The sequence below is a fragment of the Crocodylus siamensis genome, chromosome 1 (genome assembly GCF_052110815.1).
Source record: "Crocodylus siamensis isolate JL-2025a chromosome 1, ASM5211081v1, whole genome shotgun sequence".
NCBI classification, from domain to species: domain Eukaryota; kingdom Metazoa; phylum Chordata; order Crocodylia; family Crocodylidae; genus Crocodylus; species Crocodylus siamensis.
In genome coordinates this window covers 82229242-82252665 of record NC_143395.1, presented here as the reverse complement: position 1 = coordinate 82252665, position 23424 = coordinate 82229242, and the positions used below count along the sequence as shown (strand labels likewise).

The following is a 23424-nucleotide window of genomic DNA, read 5'->3' as shown; positions in this document are numbered from 1 at the left end:
ATTTCACTGGTATTTTGATTTGTCTGGCATTTTCATACTCTTTGGAAAAGCATTTTAACCTTATCCAAATAAGCTTAATAAGCATTTTTTGACAACTTTGAAAGAATGAGACTTTCGTGGGATGTCAGGAACTTCAAACTACTAGGGCTACATTTTGTCCCATGAGTATTCTTGTTTAGTTTGTATTATATCATTCAGTTGTATTTTAAGAGTCTAATTGTGATAGCCCTTAAATCCATGTAAATTAAAATTAATTCAATCTCTTAGGTCAGGTACAGACATTACACTTTTACCAGTATAAGGGATTAGAAACTGTTTTATACCTGCAACAGAACAGAAGTTCAGCACACACAGACATAGGCTGATATAAAAATGGTGGAACCCAGTCTAAGATATGCTCCCCCAACCAAAGGACAAATGTATGTTCTGTTAGCTACTGATCTAAACTACACTGCTCATAGAAAATGGTGTAAGTTAGATTGATTCCACCTCAGGCTTTCTGAATGTCTGTACCTAGCCTTAAAGTCAGTACAGTTTAACAATCAAGAAACAATGACTGAAATCCAAATCAAGGTTTAAAGTTGTAAAAGGACATGCTATGTATTTAGAACTGGAACACTATTCAGCTACTATGATACTGTTTTTAAATAAATAATTATTAAAATTATATTTCCAACACTTAGGACATAAATCAGAATCTCTCTCTATCAGTCTCGTTCCCAGGATTTCACCAATTTTCCTCCCATCTCATCCTGTAACCCAGAAGTCAAGAGATGCATGAAAATGAAAAATAGGAAGAGAAAGGATAGTTCTGAATATACCAAAACGTTTGGTGTATACACCACGGCAACTTTTAATGTAGTTTGTATCCTACATCATGAAGCCAGATTTTAATGGAATTAATCAAAGAAAAAGGATATGTTTGGAAGTAGATGGCATTTTCCCATATTATATAAAAGGCAGTGCAACATAGCATCTTTAAAACTAACTGGTTCAGAGAGGCATATACTTTCACAGGTGCTAGCCTACTTCTTCAGATGTTATGACTGGACTTGCACAAAGCAGTGCTTTAAAACAGAAGGAAAGTACAAAAAGATAGTGAGAGGCACCGCTGAGAGAGGCCAAAGGTAGGTTGAATAGGTCACTAGAAATAAACAAGGTAATTAACCTATTGAGGTACATAGATTTTGTAAAAGCAAGCCTGGGTAAAAGGATAAGAATCCATTATCTCTGTTGAGATCATAATTAACACATTATCTGGATGATATCGTATTCTGTAGCTCTGCATTTGAGTCTTAAAGTTTAGTTGTTTGACTGAAGTCAGTGATGCAATGCAATAACTAGGGAAGAGTAAAGTATTCTGTGACAGGCTTTTGTATTTTTCTGAAACTGATGTCAGATCAGTGTCTACTCTTTCTTTCACATACAGACACTCCCGTCTGTTCAATGTAGACAGCAAAGGGTCACTAAGTACGTAATGGTGTATATGGTGTTGGTAGAAAATTAAGTTCAGGAAGCCTAGATGGTATATTCTGTATATGATTGGTTCTCCTCTGCCGCTAAGTATTTCTTTTGTATGTGGTTCTTTTCAACCTGCAGTCTAAGTTGATTCCATATGAGACTTGATAAAAATAACAATAGCAGCATTTCTTTTTCTTTTGATTATCAAGTCCTTCTCCTGCACCAGTTTTGGCATCACTGTGAAAACTGTTATAGAAGCCCCTTCCTTTTTCTTGTCTTTTAGTTGTTGTTGTCTTTATTCCATAGGAACTATTTTAAATAATGGTTCCTTGTGTAGCAAATGAATCAGTGTCTCTTACTGCAACAATATTTGAATGGTTGCAGCCTAAAATGATGGAACAAATTTGATGAAAGCCAAATGGTTACTTTCAGAGGAGAAACTATGTTTAAAACTCTGAGGCTGTACACAGCTTTAAATTTTGCAGCCTCTTTTGATTAATGACTACCTTGTTTTTAATAAGTGTGTTGGCCAATTTGCTGAACTGTATCTTTCCATTTACAGGTTCCCAATGAAAATCCTGGCATCTATAAATACTGAGCTCCCACATGCTTCCAACAAAATATGCAAAGTATGTTACATTAGTAGTGTACGCATCAAAAACCTGCACCTGTCACCCTAACTTAATTTAATAAAAAAATTCTATTGAACTGATAAAACGTGAAAAAAACAACAAGCTATGCAGTAGATGACACAGCTACATCTGCCCTGCTGGTGGAAGATAAATGTATCCAAGCTCTTAATATGATCAAACAGATGGAGTCACATGGGTGAGACAAAATGGTGGATATGTGCTTGTTTTTAGTTCTCTTTGTTTTTAGTTTTGCAATGCAGGGCTTTTACAGACACTGGTGTTCTGGATGATAATTGTTTCTTGCTAAAATGGGCTTGTTAGTCCCATTAAAATATAACATCCACAAGGATATCCAGAATTTTGTTGTATAACAACTTCAAAATGTAAAACTTTCCTGTGATTTAAAAAAAGGGGCAGTTTTTTGTTTTTGTGCCCCAAAAATGTGAGTGCAATTATATAATATAAAGACTTTGCAACCTTTGAAATGTAATCCAAAGAAGGACCAATATGCCCAATTTTATTTTAAAAAGTCTTTTTTAAAAAAAAATATTTACTTTAAAAAAAAGAACCCTATAAAATGCCAATATTTTCATGCATTACCAACTTGAAATCAGCTCTGTAAATAGTCACACTGTATGGTGTATATATACCTGTGACAAAACTTCTATTGCTTCCATCCCGACCAGAGGTAAGAATGTGCCACAAAGGGCAATGTAGTCAGTGTCACACTTTGTTTGAAAAAAAAATTCAGATCAGGGAAATAATCCAAAATATTCTGATCAGGATGTAATCAGTCCCAAATATTACATGTCAGTTTTTTTCTAGTGAAAGGAAATGACATATTTGTAGGAAACTTATTTTTCTCATTTAAATTTTGCAGAAAATAATTTCAATGGAAAAATCATAACTAAGTATGTAATGGTTGAAGTTCTATATCCCCATTTAAATACATTTGTTAATGCCAGCTAAATAGGGCAAAGGCTTTTATACAATCTAAATTGTTCTTGCTAAGAACTGGTGGTTCTTTTACTTCTCTCCATATGCAGGCAGTGTTGTTTAGTGGATAGAACTGTGGATTGAGATTCAGGAAACTTGGAAACCTGTAGCAGTCCTGATATTATCCTACTAGATGACTGAAGGCAAGTTATTTTAATGCCTTCTGGCCCAGTTTCCACATCTCTAAAATAAAGGTAGTGATACTCTTGTAAAGCATTTAGAGAGTTTTCCAATGATGAAACACTGATGAAATTGCTGTGTAGAATTAGGCATGATTACTAAAATGGAATGTTAGTAGTATAAGACTAATTAGTTATAATCTCAATGATAAACAGCTCTACTTTAAATCTTTTAAACCTATTACTAGTTCCAGGAAAGATCAACATACCAAATAGTGTACTAAAAAGGTCAGTGTCATGTTGGAATAATCCTAATAGAAGCTATGGATTTGGTTTATGAAGTGATCTTAGATTTAATATGGATTTGCAGGTGACAACAGTAGAATTAGTTAAAAAATTGGAATGTCAGAGGGTAATGGAGATAAGAAGATAAAGATCCACAGACGTAATGCTGAGAATATCAAAAATGCTAAAGGAAAATATTTCAAATTGAACTGATGTTTAAAAAAATATGTTCAGAGTAGTGTAGTAGTGAAATTAGCACAAAAGTTTTCAAACTAAAACTTTATATAATGCATTAAATCTATATGTCTGCTATTGTGTAAGGAAATATATTAAGATTGAAGTGACAGAGACAGAGATCAAAGTCTTATTTTAAAATGTTTAAAAATGTATATTTTTCTAAATTTCTATTTAGAAATTCTTCATATGACACAGTTGCCTATCTTATTCCAATTACCTCAAAGTGTATCATAGCAAAACAAGTGATCACAGATGACTGGACTTGATGACCTAGGAAGTGAATTTCAGTTTTAGGTTCCTCTGTTCCTGCCTAAAATTTAAGTGTTTATAGGAAAATATGCTTCGTGCCTCAACCTTGCAAGCAACTGAGCTGTTTGAAGACAGCTAGACAAATTAACAAACACATTATTGTTTCCCTGTAGTCAAAGGAAAAGCCTTAACAGTTCAACAGGAAGGAAAGTTTTGCCTGAACGTAATTTTATAGGCAGTACTATTCCTTTTTGCTGGCTAAAGCCAAGGGAAAGCTCAGTAGCCATCCCATCAAATCACAGAATATACTTGATGTTAGTTTTCCTCTCCCATAGAAAGTTCCTTCAAAGATATGACTGTCTAGTAGTCTACCTGTTGCAGAAAATGGAGATGGACTAAAGAGGACAAGAAGGTTCTGTCAATAATCTCATACTGATGTGTCTTACAGTATTGGAAGATACTCTGTAAGTCAAAAAATTAAATGTCTCCTCTTCCTAAAGTGAAAAAGGCTGTCAGCCTTACCATGGGCTTTCTGACTTTCTGTTAAACATCAAAACCAGAATTCTAAAGTCAAGCCTTAAAAGGATCTGCAGAGGTATTCTCTATATATTTAAAAAACAAAAATTCAACCATCCAAGCAATCACCACACTTAAACGTTAAAATAAATTAATCACATCCCCATATTTCAACATATGCACTTCAGTCACTTATTAGAGCAATCAATCAAGGTGATTGCTTGGCTTTTATTGATTTGCATAATGCATATTTCCATATCAGAAAGTCATCGTCACTTACTAATAGTATTTATCAGCACCATACAAAATCTCTCACTTGCCTCCGGAATACAAGGAGTCCCAGAAACAACAACATTTACTCAATACCTGCATCTGTTGACAATGAAATTGGAGAAATCTCTTCTGAAAACTCCAGATGCAGTTCAACAGTGCAGCTGCAAAAGCATGTCTTTATAATTTTGCGTAGGGAGAACACTGACTCCCTTGCTAAAATTCAGTTATTAAAGTCTGAAAAGTCACACTTTCCTACTGAGAAAAGAATTTTTACAAAATCATGTGGATCTATACAAAAGCAAAGGATAACTGACTAACAAATGGATTGCACCCATTTGGTCTTATGTCTTTATGCACAGATAATTCTTTGAGTGAGGCTTCATCTATCTTCAGATAGCATGACTCAGGACAACATTTTGTTAAATGCCAAGAATCTGTGCAGTTCATGATAAGGACCCTAAATACAGTAATATTGTTTTAACGGATAATTTCAGAAATCTGCTAAAAAAGGTTACCCATATTAGAGCCAGCTTGTGCAATTAGCAGCAGAAATGCATCTCCAAAAGACAAGGTAACCCATCTAGACAAGCATTCTGTTCAGACCAATGAATAAAACTGGAAAGGAAATGCATCAATATAATAGGACTCTATGTGGTGTCCAGGGCAATTTTGGCACTGAAAACATTTCTCATACACAAAGCAATGCTAATGCATTTGGACAACACCTCAGTAGTATCATATATAAACTGACAAGGCGGAACCACAAGTTCACCCATGCTAATGAATGGGGGCTCTCAAGCTGCTTCAGTGGGCAGGAGCTCAATGCCAGACTCTGAAAGCTGTTCACAGAGCAGGATCTCACTGCACAGCAGACTGGTGGAACTGCGAGACAGTTCAGCCTGGCAAATGGTTCCTGAATCACAGAGTCTGAATGAGTCATAGATCAAATCTGCAAACTCTGGGTTAGTTACTCAGAGACAGATGTGTTTGCTCTGAAAACAATGAAAAGTTCATTTTATTATCACTACTTCTGAGAGCACAAGTATTCTCAGTAGATAAACTGCCAATGCCTCAAACAAAGCCTAGCACTGAAATTAAATAGGTCCCTGTTTGTGGTGTAAAAGTTCTCTGTGGTTCCCAATTCCCACTCTAACTTCAGTCATGGGCTAAGGACAGACATTCAAAAAGCCTGAGCCTGAATTGATTCAATCTTTGCAGGTTAGTCTAACCTGGCTAGGCTGACCTGGTTTGTAACCAGACAGACATATTCTCTGGACTGAGGAAATTCAGGCACATGCCTGCAGTGGCTCAGGCTAGAAGCCAGAGGGCACTAGAGCAGCCCTCCCTTCCCTTGCACTGAGCTGAGGGGGCCTGACCAGGCCCTCACAGGACTTCTGATTAGGGAGGTCTGTCTGCACCATCCCAGGCTTTTCTCCACTGGCTGCTCAAGGGGCAGGAGTGTTGCCAGCACCCAGCCTCCTGCTAGCACTCTGAGGCAAGGGGTGCGTGTTCAGTGCATGCGTGTGTTGATGGCACAGAGCTTTTCAATCTCCCTCCCTCTACTGTCTTCAGCAAGTTGACAGGCAAAAGCCAGCAGGGTGCTGAGAACAGTGTTTATCACCCCATCAGCAAAATAATACCCTCTCTCCATTAGTTAAAACTCTCCTCAAACAGTTTACCAGCTGACCTGTTGATTAGCTCCAAAATGCCCTAAGGGGTCACTGTTCTATCTACCTCAGTGAAATTGGAGACACACACAGACACCTCTTGGCATTAGCTAGCATACCACATAACTAGGATCCATGGAGCTGGGGTCTGTGCTATCAGAGATGGGAGGGAGGAAGGGGGAGATTCCTGCCTCAGCTGTGAGCAGCAGGTGAGGAGTAGGGTAGGGCAGGGGAAACCAGGCAGACCCTGCTGTACTTGCAGCCTCTACTGGAGCTCAAGCCAGGGAGCAGGGGGGGAGGAGAGAGACCTGCCCAGCCCAGAGAACTTGACAGGATGCTGGGGGAGTCTGTTTTATCTTAAACCAGCAAAGGGTCTGCGACAAACATTGCATAAACAGGTTTGAGCCAAATCAATTAAGTCTGATGCTACATTCAACCAGGTTTATCTCAAACCAGTTTCAGCCATTTTCAAACTGGTTTATGTGCACTGAACACCTGTTCTGATATAAGTTTAAACCAGTTTCTGATACCTTAAACCGGTTTATGTATAATGTCTGTCCCTAGCCATGACTGGATGAAAACAGAAAGAAAAAGAAGCTGGCATGGGGAAAAAGAATAATGGGGACAGTGTGGTAACATTTTTGCTTGTGGAAGATAAAAATTAAGCAGCACACAAACAGCTCAGAAAATAAAGAAGGTTTTTGGAGAGCTCCAAGGTAGAATATGAGGAATGACGACAATTGCATAATGCCATGAGAAGGTGAGGAGAAAAAATACTTGCACCAAGATTTACATTCAGGCCCTAGAATCCAGTTTTTCTTTTTGACAGACCCAGTCAGCTAAGGCAATCTGAGAACCCAAAAAAGGAATATCCCTGGCAAGTGAAGTGTAATAAAAGGTACCCAGGGCCTATTAATGACATCTATACCAAAATTCCAACAGAGGAGGACAGTTTGCACACAAGTACCATCAGCAATTACACCCACCCTCCACTCCCTCAAACACAGTGCACCCTGCCAAGACAGTGAACCCACCTAGTTAAAACAAGCTACTGGCAAGTATGTTCAGGGCCAATTTACAGCAGCAGATAATGATTCAACTGACACAAAACAGCAAAAACCCTACTTTATATGTTCTCAAAACACACCCACAATACTTCCCTCTAAATAGAACAATGTTTTCTTTCCTCTTGAGGCCATGCTCACTGTCAGCAATTGTAACAAACTTGAAGAATCACATTGTGATGGAGTTTCTTGTCTTCAGGTCCTAATTTCCATCATTAGCTAAACTCCTGGGTATGTGGTACAGATAAGATTTGATGTTTAACTTGCACAGAAAGGGATGTATAATGACCATAGATTGTTATGTGTGGTTTGAGAGATATCACAATTTGGTATATTAATTTCTTACACCCTGTGGGTCTGTCCAATTAAAGTTAAGAAATTAAAGCTAGGTGATGTACTTTGAATGCTTTTTTTAAATTATTGTATGCACTGTTTAAAGTAATTTGACAGATTTGCTTATAATCAGGTTCATTATGTTTTATGGTGCCAGATATCACTAGATAATGTATTAGAAAAAATTAACACAAATGCAAGGTCTGAATTGGGGTGTAGGTCTGAATTGGTATTTTTTTTCTATGTTTATTGACATTCTCATGTAGCTCGATTCTGGAAAGCATTTAAACCTACAAAAGCCAGGTTGAACCATAGGTACTGAATTTTGGCAAAATTATAGCTTACTGCAGAGGACAGTTCGAAATTCCTTCCCTCATGAATATTTTGGGATACAGAGAAAACAGATGGTACCTAAGCTGTGTGATTCATTCCCAAGACAGAGGAGATTTTTCCTAAGGTCAGCTTCTCATGTTTTTTCTTTGCTACTTACCCTTAAAATAACTAATAGTTATACTTTATCATAAGTACATTATGTATATCACAAGTACTTTTATTATATATCATAAGTACTTTAATATTGTAATTACTGTGGGTCACCAAGCCTATACTGAAAAGCTATGTCTACTTCTTTGAATAGGCATTCAAATGCAAGTTTGTAAGAGTTGTTGTTAGAGACAGGAGAAGGTGAGGAATATAAACTAAAGGTTTTGTGTCCCAAGACTGACTTGGAATGGCTTTCTACTAAATAAGTGGTACTGCATGTATGATACATCCTTACAAGTATAAAATGTATTGGGTTGACTTAACAAAATGTGTCTGAAAAAAGAGGAAGCTAACACATCTCATGACAGCCCACAGTGTAAAGATTATATAGGAAATAGTGGATCCTTGGAAAGTGCTAGATGAACCCCTGCTACACTCTAGCTATTTTCAGTTGTTCTAACAGTAAAGAATGGCAACAGGTAGATGAATGTATGTTTTTAATTTTTGGCAGAGACAAGATGGCCTCCCACAGCCACAAAAAAGGTTAGACAACAAGATGGCACAAAGTTGTCTTAGTTCCCGCTCTTCCTGTTCCTGGACTTGGATAAAAAAAATAATGAGGCCCTTCACATAAGTTCGATCTGCTTTCTGACACCAGATTAAGAAGGAAAAATTACTTCAAAGAATGTTCCTTAAAGGCTCTTTTATGTACAGTTCTATTGCTAGCAGGTTTTGCTACAACGGACATCATTATAACAGAAAAGGACAATAAAAAGATCATTATTGACATAATCATCACCTTTGAGATCCAGTGACAGGCTTTCATCAAAGCCAAGGGAGCAAAACCTATCCAAGCTCCCTGTGGGAGAAGAGGTATGATGTGACAGTGCAGGTGTTGCTTTTTGGTACATTATAAGTATTAGACGCATGGGATTTAAGCAATGAGAGTTTCATGAAGCCTGCAGGTTGCCCTGCTGCTGCTCAAAATTGATGAGACTACCTCATGGTATCTGACACCATGTGGTGGTCAAGGGACATCTATATTGAATACCTGACTAACCATCTCCAGTACAGAGAAAGCCAGATGAAATTACCTGCTAGAAGTTAGAGATGGGGGATGGACTGAACCCTGCATACCATAGACTTGCAAAGACGCTAAAGCCTTTCAGTGTTCGTCACCAGCAATTGTACACTGCATGCTGAACCACCAGCTAAGAATGATTTACACTCAAACATCTTTGTACAAATACAGTTACCATCCCCGGGGTCCTGTCTCTCATCTTTCCATAGCATCAAGCTGAAATTTTCTAACCACTTTACTTAGAGCTAATGTAGGCTGCATGACTAACTGCATGCCTCAAATTGTGTCAATATACACCAACTATGTGTCTATGCAGCTATAATATGAAGTCCTCTATTGTCTTTCTAGAGTTTTACAAAGCCAGTGATAACTAAAATTTTATCATCTTGTATCACCTACCCTCTCTTTACCCTCACTGGCTCTGCTGATCCTTATAGAGAGGTAATTTCCCCAGGTATGAGTGGTTTCCTACACAGTCAGACTGTGCATCACACATTTATTTCACTGTACCTATGTAGTAGGATGGACCTGCAACATAATAAATATGTTATGTGTCCACTCTCTCATATCATATCCATCCAGGGTTATCTCAGAGCAGGATCCACCATATTTACAGTGTTCTGTGTGCCCTGACTGTCTCTTTGGCTATAGCTGTACACCACTTTCTGCATACTTATCGCAGAATAAATGTAACTTCTGTACCTGGCCTTAGTTACTGACAGGAAGGTAAGAATTAGGAAAGAGTGGGGTGCTGGGACTCTTGCTCTCTAACCCTAAGCAGTAATACATTCCATGAGGAAAAATATGAGATGCAGGAGTGAATGGGTAAAAATGAAAATCAGGAAGGCAAGGGACTGAGAAGAGAACAGAACATTTTGGGAAGAGGCTTTTATGAGAAAAAGAAGATAGGATTAGATAAACAGAGAGAATGATGGAGAAAAAAAGATGTAGAGAAACTGGAACTAGAAAAAGGGAAAGGAGGGGGAAAGGGGACATGAAACCACAGAAGCAAATAGAAGAAGGATAATCTTTCAAGTAATATTCAGATTGGGAGTCAGGATTCCCAAGCTAGGTCCCTGTCTGCCCTGATTGACTGTGTGACCTTGAGACAGACTCATCTTCTCCTGGTTCCTCCATTTCCCTATCCATAAAATGAAGCTATAAATTAAACCTACTTCCCAGAAGACAAACACAAACAAACAATCAAACAAAAACCATAGCTATATAAGTGCATGAACAGGAATCTTGCTTTAGATTAGTGATTCTCAGCTAGGGTGACATGGCACCCTGGGGTGCTGTGAGACCTTTCAGGAGTACCATACCACCCACACTCCCAGGTCAAGCTGGCCTACCTCACCTGTATCCAAAAAGATGCAGAACAGAACTGGACCTTGAAATGGCTTTGGACAGTAGGCCTATGTGAATAGGGAATAATTTGATTTGGATTTGGATTCGGTCAATTCAGAGGGCAGTGATTTGATTTGGAGATTCAAATCACTGTCCTGAATAGATTTGGCCTAATCAGCTTTAGAAAATTCAGCACTAATTCAGAGATATTTGGTGATTCAGACTGGCTGGGGAGAGGCAGGAATAGCCAGGTGCCTGGAGGTTCTCCTGCAGCTCCTCCAGGTATGGCTGCAGGTGCTCCTGTGGCTCCTTACTGCCTGGCCCCATTACTTGCACAGCCCCATACTCACCAGCTACAGGAGCAGTGATTGGGGCCTCTGGACGCTCATGGCAGAGAGCCCCCATGCAGTGTGGGACATTGGGAGGCAGCAGAAATCGCCCCTCTTCCACTCTGCACCTGCACAGCAACTGCCCCATGGCACAGGTGCAGCGTAGCTTGGCAAGGCATTGCACACTGCCTGGGAGCTGGGGCCACTGGGGCTAAGTACTGTCAGCTCTTGCTGACACATGGAGCCGCCCAGCTCCCAGACAGTGCACAGTGCCGTGCTGAACCATATGGCACCTGCGCAATGTGACAGCTGCTGCGTGGGTGCCAAGTGGGAGGGCAATCCCCGATGCCCCCCCACTGTGCCACACTGCATGGGGAGAGGCTCTGCTATGAGCACCCAGAGGCCCCAGTTGTTGCTGCCAGAGTCAGTGAGTGGGGTGTTTTGTTTTTGTTTTTTGTTTGTTTTGGGGGGGTTTTGAGTGCCAGGAGTCTTGCTGGGCTGGGCAGGGGATGGGACTGGGCAGTGCAGCCATGGGGGATTCTCCCACAGTTCCTCTGGCTGTGCCTGCCTCTGCCCCACCAGGGAGAGCTGCAGGGACCATGCCATGCTGCCACTTGCCCAGCTGGCATGGGGGCAGGGGAGGGCATGATGCAGGCACAGCTCACTCTGGGTGGCAGCAGGGCATAGCCCCCGCTCCCAAGCACTGCTGCACTTGCATCAGTGCTGGGAGTGGGGCTTTGCCCTGCCACCACTTGCCAGCCAGGGTAGGGGAGTGCAGAATGCAGGTGTGGCAGCACTTGGAACGGGGGCTCTGCCCTGCTGCCACTTGCCCCCTTTGGCCTGGAGTGAGCTATGCCCATATCCCACTCCCCCCAGCCCTGGCTGGGCAAGTGACAGCAGAGCAGAGTCACCACAGAACGCTGCTGCGACCACATCCTGCACTCCCCTGCCCCCCTCCCCAAGTAATGTGCCCCCTGCCCTGGCTGGGCAGCTTGTCTCAGCCCCAGCCCCAGCCCCAGCCCCAATCCCTCCTTCCCTCATGCCCCTTCCCTCCACCCTCCCCCAACCCCAACAGACTTACCAGCTGGAAGCAGCTGTCAGCTGCCTATTTAGTCTATGGCCAAATCTCCGAATGGGTCAAATCTTTTCCAAATCTTTTTCTGAACCAATTTGGATGCTTTGAAGCAATTCTAAGCTTTTACTTGGTTGCCTGATTTGATTCAGATTCAGAGATTTGGTCCCCAAATCAACCCAAATCTCCTCCGAATTGAATCAGCTACTGAAGCTTCACACAGCCCTATTGAAGAGGATCCAGCTCTCTTTGGAACCCAAGGAAGGCATCCACCTCTCCTTTTTCATAATATGCTATAATGAGGGCTGACAGTAAGAGTGAGGCAGGAGCTTGGGCAGAGGGGAGAGGGGGCAGCCTTTCTCTTCCAGTCCCTGTGGCAGGTAGGAGGTCCCAGGAGGTTCCACTTCAGGAGGCTTTTCCAGAAGGGAATCTGTCACTAGGGTCCAGAGCAAGCTGGCTGGAGCTGCTACCAGGCTGTGCTGCCCTGCACTGCACCACACCAGCCAACAGGACCCTTCCCATGGCAGGGACCCAGAAGCTCTACAAAGGCATCTCCATTCTGCAGAGAGAGACTCCTCTCACACTATTTTATAGGGTTGCCCCATCACTTTTATTTTCCTCTTCACCCTTTTTCTCCCCTCCCTTTTTAAGCAGTATGCTAAAAACAAGAAGTTATCCCCAAGTTAGGCACTTATGGTTTGATTATAAATCTTACAGGTGATATTTTGCACAAAGTCCTTGCTCATAGAAGATATTTTATTTTGTATATAAAATTTCTGATTTCTAGACCTTACACTACTCCTAAGTGCCATTAGACACCTTAAGAGCTTCAGAGGGAGAGAGGATCTCTGTGGCTTATGATTAGGCCAGGGATAAATACATTCAAGATTTGGGGTATTCAGAACCTGTTCTGACAGGAACCATAACAGCATGGCAGTGATCCCCAACTGGAGCACTGCCAGGATCAGTTGTAGCATTAATGATCATATTATGGTTATTCATATTTGCGTTTTCCAGTTTGTTTAAAAACTGTGTTTCCAGTCATGTTATTTTTTTACCTATTGTAATAAATTAAGAAAAGTTATGGGGATGCCTTGAGTCTAAAAAAGGTTGAGAACCAGTGCCCTAGGTAGTGGCATGTGGCGGGGAAAGGGCTTTTTACAAAATTTAAGCTTTCAGTTAAAAAGAAAAGAAATAGCTTTCTGAATGCAAATATTATCTTGCAGTTGTCGACTACATGCGAAGTGTATGTACTGTAGTGTGCTTTACTGACAGTGATGAGAGACAGCTGGAGCACTTACAGCTTTGCCAAACAGCAGCAGAGTGAAATAAACACAACTCTGGTCAGTTTTACAGCTGTTATTCACAAAAAGAGCTGGTTTGATTTTCCACACACATTTTTTCATGAAAAACATATAAGCAAAACCCAAATATTTCACAGAATGAAACTGATTTTAACAAAGTTTTCAAAGGTAGATTTTCCAATCTTATAAGGGGCATAAACCCAAACAAAAAACCCCTTAACCTCTCTGATCCAGAAACAAGGACTGGAACATAATGCAGAAAGTTTTTTTATCTTATTTACATATGGAATGAAAATTAATTTTAAAACCTTGAATTGCTGTTCTTTTACCATCTATATTCAGGACTCTGGGTGTATGTACACAAGATGCTATGGCAATGTAGCTTGTTGCTATGGTGATGTAGCATTGGTGGGTGCAAACTGTGATGCTGACACTACTGCGGAGTAGCAATGAGCTACTATGCAGTAGCTTGTTGCTACTGCACAGTAAGGCCAGAAACAACTTGTATGCCACTGGGACTGCACAGTAATGTCAGGACTGCTGAAGCAAGTACTAAGTGACTGCACAGTAACAACTGCACATCGGGGGGCATGTGTAGACATGCTCAGTAAGAAGTTGTGAAATAGTCAAGAATCATGTCATTTTCAGTATGCTACTGTTTGGGAAAGCTCTGAGCAGCAGCAGAACAGGTTGCCTGTGTTAGTCACAGAGAAGGAAGGCTAAAAAGCAGAAGCTGGGGAATAGTGTAGACCCACTCACCTTGTGGTAGGGTATAGACTTTTGAGACTTAATCCAAAGATATTCAAGGGAAGATTTTAGTGAGCATCTATATCGGGGTGGGCAATTATTTTGGGCAGAGGGCTGCTTACTGAGTTTCAGCAAGCCATCAAGGGCCGCATGACAGGCAGCCCAGGATAGATTAATATAAATTTTCTACATTTTTTAGGGGCACCACGAGCCAGATAGAATGGCCTGGCAAGACGCATCTTTCCCCCGGGCCGCATTTTGCCAACCCCTGATCTATATAGATCATTCATTCTGTGAAGTTACTGTGAATCTCAAGGACAGCTACTGTGCCTCACTATGGTTGGAACTAATAACTATTACCAAGATTTCATATTTTCATTTAACATTGACAAACCATCTGTAGCTTTTATTTTATATTGTAACATAATGCCACTGTTTTGCTCAGATGCTTTATTTTGCTATAATGACAGAAACACATACACACATGGGACCAGATTACATGCTCAATCATTTTGTGCAATCCTACTGAAATAGTTTTATATTTAAAACTAGAAAGGAACACTATGATCTACTCTGACCTCCTGAGTAACAGAAGCCAAATATCTTCACCTTGTAATCTCTGTATCTGTCCTGTAGCCTCTATTTGAGCTATCCCTAAACTATATCCAACCTTGAGTTAAGTAGCAAGCAATGTAAAATCCAGTTGTTCCCTAGGTAAATTCTTCCAATGGTTAATTACCTTCACTGTTAAAATATGTACCTCATTTCTAGCCTGAATTTGTCTAGCTTCATCTTTAAACTACTGGATCTCATTATAACATTTCTACTAAATTAAACTGATATCAACTGTCAGAAATCTAGATTTTGATTTAGACAGTTATAGGCCATGATCAAGTCCCCTTAACTTTCTTTAAATAAATTAACTAGATAGATCTTCTTTAGTTTCTAGATATATTAGAAATGTCTGCTTATTCTTTTACCTTTGATTCAAAAGCTAAAATGTGTTAAAGTCTTTTTTGAAAGTTGGTCACTGGAACTGGACACACTATTCCATTAACTGTCTCACTTATGGAAAATAGAAAGGTTATACCACCACCACCCTGCTTCTAAATATCTTCCAGATTATCCAGTTAAGTATTTAATAGTTATTGTTTTACAGTCTCCTCTACCTGCTGATGAAATAAAGTTTTTTATCAATATAAAAAATGAATATGCCGTTTTGTTTCTTTCCAGATACATTGGGGAAAAAAAGGTTCATTCTGTTTTTCCTTATTATCCTAGTCTAATAGAACATCTATACTATTATTAGGATTTTGCTTGGTCCTGATACGCTAAAGAGATGCCGTTTTTATTATATTTACTTGTACTGGTAAAAGGCCACAGAGTTTTGTACTGGTTCTTTTAGCGTCCTTGTGCAATTGCCTGTTTCCTAACGCTACAACAGCACTCATTGCTATCAGCTACTCCTTTCACCTACTCCTTTAACCAGGGTGTTTTTTGACCAAGGTATTCTATCCTAATTGCAGAACTTTGTGGAACTTCATAATGTAGTGGAGCTGTTAATATCCCCAATGACATAATTCACAATGTTGTATTTAAATAGTTTCCCCTTCCTGTCTCCTGTTCCCAGTTTTATGATTGTTTTTACTTTAACAAAATGGTTCTCTTAAAACAATATATGCATATACTAGTAAGTACATCTGTATCTATATAATTTTACAAAAACAGTAAACTATATTTTAAAATATATATATATTACTGATTAGAACTATATTATGGCTGGCTGGTGTGTGTTTGAGGGGGAAAACAGGGTGTGGCCAAGTAGCAGCAAGAGGAGAGGGGCTGCTTTTCTCCTCTCACCAGCAGCAATTAATGTACATTAAAAAATTAACGCAAAATCAAATTAACGGTGAAATCGCGGGTGTTAATCACAATTAATTGATAGCCCTAATAGTTTGTGATGTCTTCCATTCATGCCTTCCTTCTGAGCATTCTATCTGTAATGGTATAATGTAACAATACAGAGGCATTGTACAGATTGTACAGATGTAGCAATACAAAAAGCCTGAGGTGGAATCTATTTAATTTACATGGTTTTCTGCAAGCAGCATAGTTTATATCAGTAGTAAACACAACACACATTCACCCTGTGCTGGAAGGGGTAAATCTTAGACCACTTTCTGATCACTTATTCCAGTAAAAGTGTAATGTGTGTACCTTGCCAGAGTGTAGTACCATTGCTGCATAAAGATACTATGCTCCATGCTCTTCCAGACTTTCTAGGTCTTCTAGGGTACCTATACAAGTTGGGGGAGGGCAGAGGGCATTTGAATTAGAATGGCTCTCAGGAGTGTATATTCAGTGTCCTGCATTGCAAAATGGTGGGGGGGCGGGGGATGCTTTAATTAAGGCTTGTTCGATGAGCTTTAGTTAAAGTACCTCTGCCACGATTTTAAAATGTAGGACACTGAATATACAAGATGCTGCAGCATGCTGGAGTGTTTTAATTAGAATGCTCCAGCAGACTCAATTAATGGAGCCTGCTCCACCGTGTTCTAATCAGAACACATCGGAACACATTATAGGCACCCCTAGTTTCCAGTTTCCTACTGTATGAATCCCTAAACTGCTTTTATGCCTTCCCTTGCACCAGGTGTAAAATGCTACTATCTCATTTCATACTTATTTAAACCCAAAACCCATGACTAAAAAATCAGGAAGAAGCTGACTGCTGATCATGAGCATCAGAGTTTCTACTTGAGTGTATATACTCCTTTGTACCTTCTTCACTCTTGCCAAAGCGAGGGAAATAATGTACAAGAATCATTATTCTAGTACATTTCAAACTTCTATGGCATTAAATTAAAACAAGGAGCTAAAACACACTAGCTCCAATAAACTGGCAATCGCTACAACAAAAGGCAGAATATGTCCTTAAGTTAACCAACTAAAAGTACACTTTGTACTGACTTCCCATTTATATCATTACGGAAATGGAAGTTTCCAAAATGTACTACAGCAATACAGAAATGTATGATCTGATCTGATGTTTCGTTTCTGTTGTGTACCAGTTTAATAAATACAGTATGAAGCATTACCATGCAGGAAATACAGCCAATACTTTACTGTTTGCCATTGTTTTTCTGGCTTTTGAGGTAATGCAAACCAAACAAATAAAGGAGGGTACAGAAAAAATAGAAACCAAATAGGAGATGCATAGAAAAGAGCAACCCATAGAAAGGTGGGGGACAGGCAGGAAAGGGGAAGTGTTTATAAAAGAGAGGTAATCAGAGTAATATATATTTGGGAAAATATGTAGGGAAGACATAGAAAGAGACGAATCAAGGAGAGAGAGAGAGAGAGAGAGAGGAACAGAGCCTGGAGTGAAAAGAGAAAAGAAAGAGCAATAGAAAGAACTAAAACAAGAAATAAAGAAAAAAGTTAAGGACAGACAGAGAAAAGTGCTGCTGGCATCTGGACAGAAAGTAAAAACTGCCTCCTAATATTTTAGAGTTTAGCCTTCCAATCTGAAAGAGTACAAGATCAAAGTCTTCTGCCAGACAAAAATGAAATTAAAGCCCTGTAGTGTTTCCTTGTAACTCAATAAGTACTTTGTGGCATCTCGTTATGTCCTTTGACTTTAATCATTTTTGTTCTTTTAAAAGTCTAACTCTTTAAACTTTTCTGAAGGTATTATTTCCTGCTGAATTTCGTCACATATTTCTTGTCATCAAGGTTGCTGTAATTGATTAGTAGGGATCCAGGTTTTCTGTTTGCTGCAGTAAAACATGGATTTCTCCACTTTAAGGACAAAAATATGGATTTTCTCATTTTAAGGAGAAAAACCTGGATTTTTTTTCTTTAAAAGAGAAAAATGTGGGAAATGGTGGGTTTCCCCTTGCAGGCTGGCAGAGTTCCAGCCTGCAAGGGGCTGGGGGAGTGGGAAGAGGGCAGTTAAGCAGGGGGCGACATGTGCCTGTGCTCATGAAAGCAGCTCCCTCAGGTAAGTCTGTTTGGGGGGGAAGCAGTGGACGGGAGATTGAGGCCCCCATAGTGGGAGGGAGGGAGTTGTGCAGGTTTTGGTCTGCTGCCCAGCCCAGGTGATGCATGGGTTTGGGGCCCCAGCCCATGCACAGCCATAGAGCCCAGGCAAGAAGTGGGATGGAACTGCAGGCAGCTAGTCTGGGAGGTGGGGGCGGGGAGAGATGGATCCCCACCACTGTGCACACTCCTGGGTAGCACATGGGGGACACGTGCCCCCCAGATTTGTGAGCAGGGGGAGGGTTGTCTGCTGTGGGCTTGGGCCCTCTGCCCTGCTGTCTTCCCCCTGGGGCCTCCATGCCCTGGCAGCACTAGGATCCAGCATGGCAGTGCAGAACTAGGCCAGGCAGGAAAACTTGATGCCATTTCTATGGGCCCTGTACTGCCATGGTGAGGTGCCCCCTGCCCACTTGGGAGCAGCAAGGGCAGCAGCATGGAGGGCAGCTCTCCATGGTGGTGCAGAGCTTGCAGTAGTGGTGCCCAGCCATGCTCTGCCCTGCTGTGTCAGGTCCCACCCACTGGGCCATGGAGGCCCTTGGAGGAGGGCAGCAGGGTGAGGAATCCCACACCTGAAGTCTGCACCCACCCTGTACAGAAATCTGGGAGACATGTGCCCCCCATTCCCCACCGTAGCAGTGTGCACAACAACGGGGTGCCACCCCCCCGCCTGAGTCCACAGCAGGCAGTTCATACCCACCCCCCATGGGTCCCACTCTGGTTGTGTTGCCCCTGGGTGGTGGGCAGCTGGGCTCCACTCTCTGCTCCATCACAGCAGCTGCCGCCTCCCACTAGCAGCAGTTGGGGCTTGGGCGCTACTACAGGTAGTAGAGGGCTGTGGACCCAGGTCTCTGGCCCTGTAGCCCTGACAGGTTGGGGCCCCCTCTGGTAGGGTGGCGGGGAAGGGGGGTGTGGGTGAGGAGTGAAGGGCACTAGCAGAAGGTGGGGAGGGTGCTGTGGATGGAGACTGAGGAACATCACCAGGGCCAGGGAGCTGTGGATGAGGAGTGAGGAGCACCATCAGGGCTGAGGGGCTGGGGGATAGGAGTGAGGGGCAATGTCATGGGCAGGGCACCAGGATATCATGGCTGCTCAGTGCCACAAAGTGGGCTGGGTGGCAGGGGGACACAGGTGCAGCTAGACCTACATCCTGGTGAGAGAAGGGGGCACTCTGAATTTCCATAATAAAAAGTCCAAAATCAAACACCAAAATCTACAGGTATTTATAATTTATTTTATTATAATGATTGAGGCATTGGTAGGCTTCCAAACTGCTTTAAAATTGTAAATTTATCAATAAAACATTGTGTTCAACTGATACCTGCATATATGGTGGTACTTTATTTTAATCATGGAAAAATGTGGATTTGGGGAGTTTTAATCAGAGAAGTTGCGATTTTTTATCAGAGAACTTGCCATTTTAAAACAGTGAAAACCAGGATCCCAGTTGATTAGTTACTTCCATCAATTTCTTCAGCACTTTTTCAAAGAGATATTTTGAGGGAAACATCCTGAACCTTCCTAATATACTAAGATAAGGGCCTTGCAAAGTCCTCAGTTACTACCGATTATTTTATTTTATATTATATTATTTTATTTTAATTTATTTTTCCTAAGCAGAAGGTGATTATTAAAGATTATTCCAAAACTTAAGCATGCTACATCCACTGGTAACACCACTGCTATCATTATATTAGATAATGATCACTTAGTTCTTGCAGATGATCAAGCGGTGAATTTTATGATCGGAACATACGGAGAGAGAAGTGCAAGGATGGCTTTTATTCATCCTTGTGTTCCACTGTCTCTGGGCCAGCTCAAGCCTACTTGGGTCTTGCTGTAAAAGAAACCTAAGGACTAGCTTGCAACAGTTTCTGCAGGAAAATTAGGACTCTGGAGTATGGTATGTTCCAGCCAGGCCTTGACTACAACCCCACACTAGGGGAATGTTAGGATCCTTTATCAAAACCTAGGGGCCAGACTGGCTTTTGACCAAGTGTACACACTTTATATCAATTTGTGCCAACCTAGGTATTTGAAGGAGCTATAGAAACAGTGTTTTCTTATCTCGGTAATAAATAATATAGCATATGCTTTACTTCATTTAAAAAGAAACATTGTGTTGTAAACTGAATTGCTCTGCTCACTAGGTGGAAATAGGGAAGACATTTAATGAGTTAGCTGCTTTTTATTAACTTAAAATACAATTCAAACAGGCATTCTCAAAAATGAACAGTCCACAAGGTATGCTCAGCCCAGCTGTTTCAGTGCCCAAAGAGGTGATATATAAGGAGAGGAATAGAGACTCTTAATTAAGTGTAACATCATTGTTCTAACCCTATAAGCCATACACTGACAAAATTCACTCTCACACTCAGTGATGGGAAATTTGCCTGAACAAGGAATTCAGGCAATGGACTCAATATATTGCATTAGAGTCCATTCAACTCTCTGGTTAAAAATGATCAGCGAAGTTTTATTTGCTATGATAAATTTTATACACATTGTTTCTCTTGCTTTTTCCAAAACCCACACTGGAATTAGATCACACACTCAACAACTACTCAACAGGGTTAATTCCTATTCGTGCTAAAATTCTCTTCCAATTAGAAAATAAGAGCTTACCTTGAAAAATGTCATTGTTGCTCCATCTTCAACTGCTCCATACTCTATTTTAGTCTGCTTGGCTAAATCATCAGCAGAATCGATAGGGGATTCCATGCGCTCCACTGTCAGAAAGGCGGCTAGGTTAGCAGTGTACGAGGAAATGATGATAAGTGTGAAAAACCACCAAATGCCTCCCACTATCCTGGTGGAGAGGGCTTTGGGCATGAGCTCAGAACCTAACAGAAATTAGGGGAGAAAGGTGAAACCAGTGCACAGAAAACAATTAACAAGAGTTCAACACTTTTTGTCACAGTGGTAGAATGAAAATCACTGTGCAAAAAAAGCTTTAAGCTACAGGTTTACGTATTGCTTGTACCAAAAACACACAACTCAAATGGCACACATATACCGATTACACTTACAAAGACAGAGTTTTTGGGGTAGTGGGAATTAAAGTATAGTGATGGGAGACTCCAAGTACAGATAATGATCTAATCTATTTTGATCTTTTTTTCCTAATTGGGTTGTGATAGAAGAAAATGAGGGAAAAAAGCTGTTGCTTAAACCTACTTTTTTTTTCTCTCAGAAAAAGGCTTACAGTAAATGCTCACAGCTGGGTTAAGCCTCTAAATTAATATTAACACTTCAGTCTTTATACAGTGCTTTATCTTCAAAGCACTTAGCAAAGATTCATTAAGGAGTTCATAAAAAAATACTTTTTTTTTTGGTCAAAGAAAAATAAGCTCTCAATGACAGAAGTAAATACAAAGAAAAGCATTTCATACCCCAGTGAGCAAATGGATCCTTGACTTCTGTCACTTTTATTCTTATAAAGGGTCATTTACAAATTCCAGTAAAAAAAAAAGCATCTCCCATCTCTATAATTAGCCCCACAGCTTCAGATAAACATGGGTGGCTGTGCCACCCATTGAATTTCATAGAGCAGCAATGACAATATTAGCCTGTTATGTGTAAACTAGATAAAGATAGATTATAATGCATTGCTGGAGTTGCCTGCTCATGGCACAAAAACAAAGGGGCTATAGACATTATGTAGCAATTTGCATAATTATTAACACTAATTTAATGTCTAATGAGACAAATTGTAGCACATGACCTTCTCTGGTGTTTAATTATTGAAAACAAGGAAAATTCAACTTAATTTACATAAAAAATATCATCATAAAAAAGCATGTATGGACTGTCTTCCATAGCATTATAATTTAATAGAAAGAAATTACTTAATCATTTTAAAGTAAATAATTCCAAGTTTTGTCACAAAGAATATATATAAAATCTCTGAAAAATATTATGCAAAAATGATATATATAAAAAACAATTTTGAGTAGCTATATATCATTATACCAGTTGTATTTAGTTATTTTTAGTCAATTTTTTTTTTTAACTACTTGGGTAAAATGGAATGAAGGCAAGATGGACTATTTTATTCCCAATAAACTATGATGTCTTTATTATATTAAATAAGGAATTGTCCAGTGAGGTAACACATTTCCAAAATAATTGAGGTTATGCCAAAATTTCAACATCAATACCAAAAAGGACATTAAAGAACAAAAAAGAAAAAAAGAAGTGATATTATAACTGGACTATTTGATTCAAAACAGCCCATCTTACCCTGCAGTTCATCTTACCCTTGCTGTTTCAAACAAAAAAAGTTGACAGACTTGGACATGACAGCCAACTCCAGCGCCAGACTCTGCCTAGAACTCTGCAAGGAAAAAAGTAGAAAAGTACCTTTCTGATGTGGTTGCTCCTATTCCCTGTCAGTCAGACACTTAGACACCATAACACTAACATATTTCCCAATAAGCTCAACAGCTTCATTTTGTTTTTAAAATTAAAAGTCAACACCAATAACATCAAACAAGACTGGGAAGAAAAGAACAGTGGAAATATTCGCCGTAGTTACCCCAATTACCACAAGTTCATATCTTACCCAAGAACTTAAACAGAGTGCCACCTAGGCCTGTGAAACAGAGCCTGGTTAGGGGCTGACTGTCATGTACCCAAGGTAACGTCATGTCCAGCACTATATCCCACAGTTTCCTGGGAGCGGGGGTGCAAGAAATGTATGAGTTCCCTCTATCATGTATCCTCCAGCAAATATATTGTAAAGAAGAAACTTTTAAATGTCTAAGGTATGTACTAATAGGCTACAATCATAATTATATTTTTTAAAAGGGAAAATATAAATGGGAGAGAACCTATTGTGCTTGGGCATTTATACACATACCTTTTTCCAGCAATGCGCTGGAGATCCCCTGTTTTGGAACAGACTTGATTAATCAAGTTTGCTCTGCACGCGAGCTGAGGCGAACTGCACTGTGCCATGTGCAGCTGTATAAATGACGAAATGCATGTCAGCACACAGAAAATGGCTGCGGCGCGCTTTTGAACCTTGCCGACATTGCCTCAGCACTGACGTGCATTTCACCACTTATTCAACTGCATGCAATGCAGTGCCAGGCACTTTTCAAAGCATCTGCCACTGCGACGTGTGCATGTGTAAAAATGCCCTTTGTGTCAAAACCTAATTTTAGATTGCATTAAGGTTCTGATGCAA

At 40.3% G+C, this 23424-nt stretch overlaps 1 protein-coding gene across 1 annotated transcript in view; it reads right to left on the bottom strand.

The window, feature by feature from the left end:
* Positions 1 to 23424, bottom strand: part of GRIK2 (glutamate ionotropic receptor kainate type subunit 2) — a 669798-nt gene that overhangs the window by 132237 nt on the left and 514137 nt on the right. The window contains exon 14 of the mRNA XM_090037234.1: positions 20859 to 21076. Within this exon, the coding sequence (XP_089893360.1) occupies positions 20859 to 21076 (218 nt within the window). The remainder of the gene's footprint in view (positions 1 to 20858; positions 21077 to 23424) is intronic.